General features: G+C 44.1%; 1 protein-coding gene across 1 annotated transcript in view; it reads left to right on the top strand.

Moving 5' to 3' along the window:
* The first annotated feature begins 844 nt into the window (after positions 1 to 844).
* Positions 845 to 3,709, top strand: part of LOC102842003 (histone-lysine N-methyltransferase PRDM9-like) — a 6,249-nt gene continuing 3,384 nt past the window's right edge. The window contains exons 1-3 of the mRNA XM_006868420.1: positions 845 to 887; positions 1,069 to 1,127; positions 1,725 to 1,851. Of these exons, the coding sequence (XP_006868482.1) occupies positions 845 to 887; positions 1,069 to 1,127; positions 1,725 to 1,851 (229 nt within the window). The remainder of the gene's footprint in view (positions 888 to 1,068; positions 1,128 to 1,724; positions 1,852 to 3,709) is intronic.

The following is a 3,709-nucleotide window of genomic DNA, read 5'->3' as shown; positions in this document are numbered from 1 at the left end:
TAGTCCTCAAGTTGACATCTTTGTTCTTCAACACTTTAAAAAGTTCCTGTGCTGCAGATTTGCCCAGTGCAATACGTCGTCTGATCTCTTGACCGCTGCTTCCGCAAGTGTTGACAGTTGATCCAAGAAGAATGAAGTCCTTGACAGCTTCAATCTCTTCTCCATTGATAAGAATGCTGTTTATTACAGAAATTAAACTCCAGATTGTAAAAGGACTGCTGTACAGGGACATGGGGAGGTAAGCACAGCTGCGATCTTGGGCTCAGGGAGTTAGAAGCTGACTGCTGCAGGCCGTGACTGGTCTGCAGAGAACTGCCAGAGGGTCTTCCTCCACAGGCATTGGGCTGTATTCTGTCTTCCCTTTGACTGGGGTACCAGAAACTGATCTGGGATATTGAGCTGGAATCTTAGGTGTGGGAGCAAGAGGAATTCAGATAAGGGAGTTAGCCAGGGAATAGACTCGAAGGTTTATAGAACTGAATTGATGAAAAGTAGAAATTTCAGAGACTGAATGGACTGAGCCTCTATGTTGACTGAGGAGGGGGTGAGAAGAGAGGATCCCAGCTGAAGGGACCTGGGTGTAGAGCTCACAATAAGGATCCTGCAGCATTAAGTCCCTTTTCCATCCCCCAGGTTCTGCATGCACAGAACAAGAGGGGTTTTCATTACTGAGGTATGAAGAAGACACCCCAGACAGTAGCGATCCATCTGGAGATGAAAATACCTTCCAGCTGACTCTGTGGCAAGGCAATCCTTGATTGACTCTGGGGCCGTTACCCAGTCTGATCCTCTGGCCAGGGAGAGGAGAACTAGAAGAAAATTTTGGTTTCAAAGTACAGAAGATATGGGGCCCATGAAGAAATGGACTGAAGCACACAAGACAGAAGGTGAGTGTTGTTAGAAGTCTGGAATGGGGAAGTGGGTGACAGGTTCTGCAGGTTCTGGTGAGAATGCTTACAGGCCACAGCTGAGGAAAGTGGCTATTTCCTCCCAGCCAATGGTGAGAAGAGCTGCTCTGAGCGCATCATGGGAAGTCTGCTTTCCTACAGCATCTCTTTCTTCCCGTAGGTGTGTCTTCTAAGGCTATTGACTGGTCCCAAGAAGCGAAGAGGAAGCGCAGTATAGTGGTGAGTTGCAATCCCTGTATTTTCCTGAAATGTTGGCTAATTCTCCAAACAATAGGCTTATATTCTCTGTCTTGAGCAAGTAGAAGATGATCAACATTTATCTGCCTGAACTCTTCAGAAAGGCTCCTTCCAGACCCCATCTGTTCACTCTCATTTTTCTCTAGAATTGAAGTTCCCTTCCATCTCTCAGAATTTTACCCTTCCTTAATGCCTATCACTAGTCCCACTTCCAGAATGCATTCTCCTCTTTTTTAGCTCATTCTATGCTATCTCATCTTGGAATTCTTCCATTATAAGTTCACAAAGTTGTTTTCTTGAATTCTTACTGCGCTCTGGACGATTTACAAATCATTTCTCCAATGAAATCATACTTGTTCGAGAGCCAGGATGTGTTACATGCAACACTAGTGTTCCCCACAGGTTTTGTTACAAAGCCTGGTACCCGGCTATGTCCAGAAGAGCAACTGTGGAGAACTCTGTTTTCTGAAAAGAATTGGATGAACTTCTTCAGATGCTGTCTTTTCAGGGGCACCAATGAAACTTCTTTCACTGGGCAGAATGATGGTGACTTGTGTGTTGACTTACTGCTTATTCTAGGAACCAGTTACATTTGAGGATGTCACCGTGGTCTTCACGGAGGCAGAATGGAAGAGACTGAGCTCTGAGCAGAAGAACCTCTATAGAGAAGTGATGCTGGAGAGTTACAGGAATCTGCTTTCATTGGGTGAGGATGTGCTGTCTTCTTTTCCTTCATTAGTTTCGGAGATATTTATTGACCACCTTGTGTGTGCCAAGGGAGCCATGTTGGCATAGTGGTAAGGCACTCAGTCACTACCAGAAAGGTCTAAGGTTGAAACCCACCGTCCACTTTGTGGAATAAAAATGTGACAGTCTGTGTATGTAAATATTACAGCCTTGGAAAGCCTATGGCCATATTTGGGTCTATCTTATAAGACCTCAGTGAGTAGTAATTGACTTGACAGCAAAGATATTTGGTTTTCTATATGTCAAATGTGTGGCGCTGTAGGATAATGTGTTGGACCACAATGTCAGTTTGAATCACAAGGTTTAGCAGTTCAAACTCACCAACTGCTCCTTAGAAACCCTATACAGGGTCACTATGAGTCACAATCAGCTTGACAGCACATAACAACAACATAGATCCAATGTTCCGGGGTGTTGCCAACAGTTTGTGCTTAAGTAGTAACATAAAGATGGGTAGTTTGAGCCCATCCAACAGCATCATAGAAGAAAGACCCAGTGATCTCTATCTGTAAAGATTACAGCCATTGAAACTCTCTGACCAAATCAAATACAGGTAAACCCTATGAAGTAATTCTAATGTGTAACACATAGGAATGGCTCTTGTTTCCTTCTCTTTTCTTAATATGTTAGTGGTCCAGAGGACTTGTATCAAATAGTCTTTTTCTGCAACTCTATTCACATCCTTAAACAAATTGTGAACTTTAATGTTGTAACATAACAAACCCATTTCCTCCGTCACTGCCTCACCTGTTTTTTCACTTGCTGCTATGACATCGGAAGTCAATTCTCAAACATCAGAATTTGAGATCATGCTTTTCTCTCCTGTGGTGTAGTGAACATCTAATGTGTCTTCTAGCCATAGTCTGTAACTCCTCCCACCAAACAATGATTCTGCCCTGCTGGGTCTGGTTAAGAGAATGTGGGAGAAGATACTGATCGAAGGTTTAAAATGAGCTCAGAAGCAGGAGGGCGAAGCTCACTACTGTCAAAGAAGAGCCAGGAGTGGAGCGTGTCCTTTGGACCCTAAGATCCCTGTACATGCAACCTCCTCAATGCAGGGACAGAAAGCTATGACAGCTGAGGAGTGGCAGAAGAGCCACAGCAGCAGAACCAAGAAGCAGAGAACAAGTCAGAGCAGTCAACTTCCCAGTCCATGGAGCAGGTAAAGCTGAGGGACTTTGGGCAGAAAGCTTGCTTGTACAGTGGGGTGTCTCCAGCCCCTTCAGTAGGAGAGTGAGGTTTGCTGACCCACAGAGCTAGAGCCAGATGTCTTCACGCTGAGGCTTATGGTGGAATGATGTGTCCTATGGGCATTTATCAGCAGTTGATCGGAACAACTATGCCCTGAGCATTTCTGACTCCAAATTGTAGCTTGTTAACATACACCTCATGATTGTGAGTATTGCCTTTGGTTTCTGTGTGACCATTGCGATGAATTACTGAACCCAGTGGAGTAGAGAGGGTTGGGGGAGGAATGGTTGGTGCTTCATTTCTGTTTTATAGCTCCTAGTCTAGTTTCTTTTTGTCTCTTATTTTTCCTCTTATTCGAGTTGTGATAGATTGTCTTCAAGTTTGTTGTTGGGTGCTGTTGAATCAACTCTGACCCATAGCGACTCTATATTGGGTTTCAAAGGATCAACTGGTGAGCTTGAATCACCAATGTTGCAGTTCAGATGACTTTGTAGTCTGACGTATTAGCCCACAGCGCTGCAGTACTCTTTTCTTCAAGTGCACTGTTAAAAATAAATGGGCCAATTCTCTCTGAAATAATCTGGAAAGATTTCTCAGAAGAGCTAGTTCAGTCACCGTAGACTTGA

Source organism: Chrysochloris asiatica, unplaced genomic scaffold (genome assembly GCF_000296735.1).
Source record: "Chrysochloris asiatica unplaced genomic scaffold, ChrAsi1.0 scaffold00116, whole genome shotgun sequence".
Classification (NCBI taxonomy): domain Eukaryota; kingdom Metazoa; phylum Chordata; class Mammalia; order Afrosoricida; family Chrysochloridae; genus Chrysochloris; species Chrysochloris asiatica.
The sequence above is the reverse complement of the archived record's forward strand: the minus strand, read 5'-3'. Positions and strand labels throughout refer to the sequence as shown.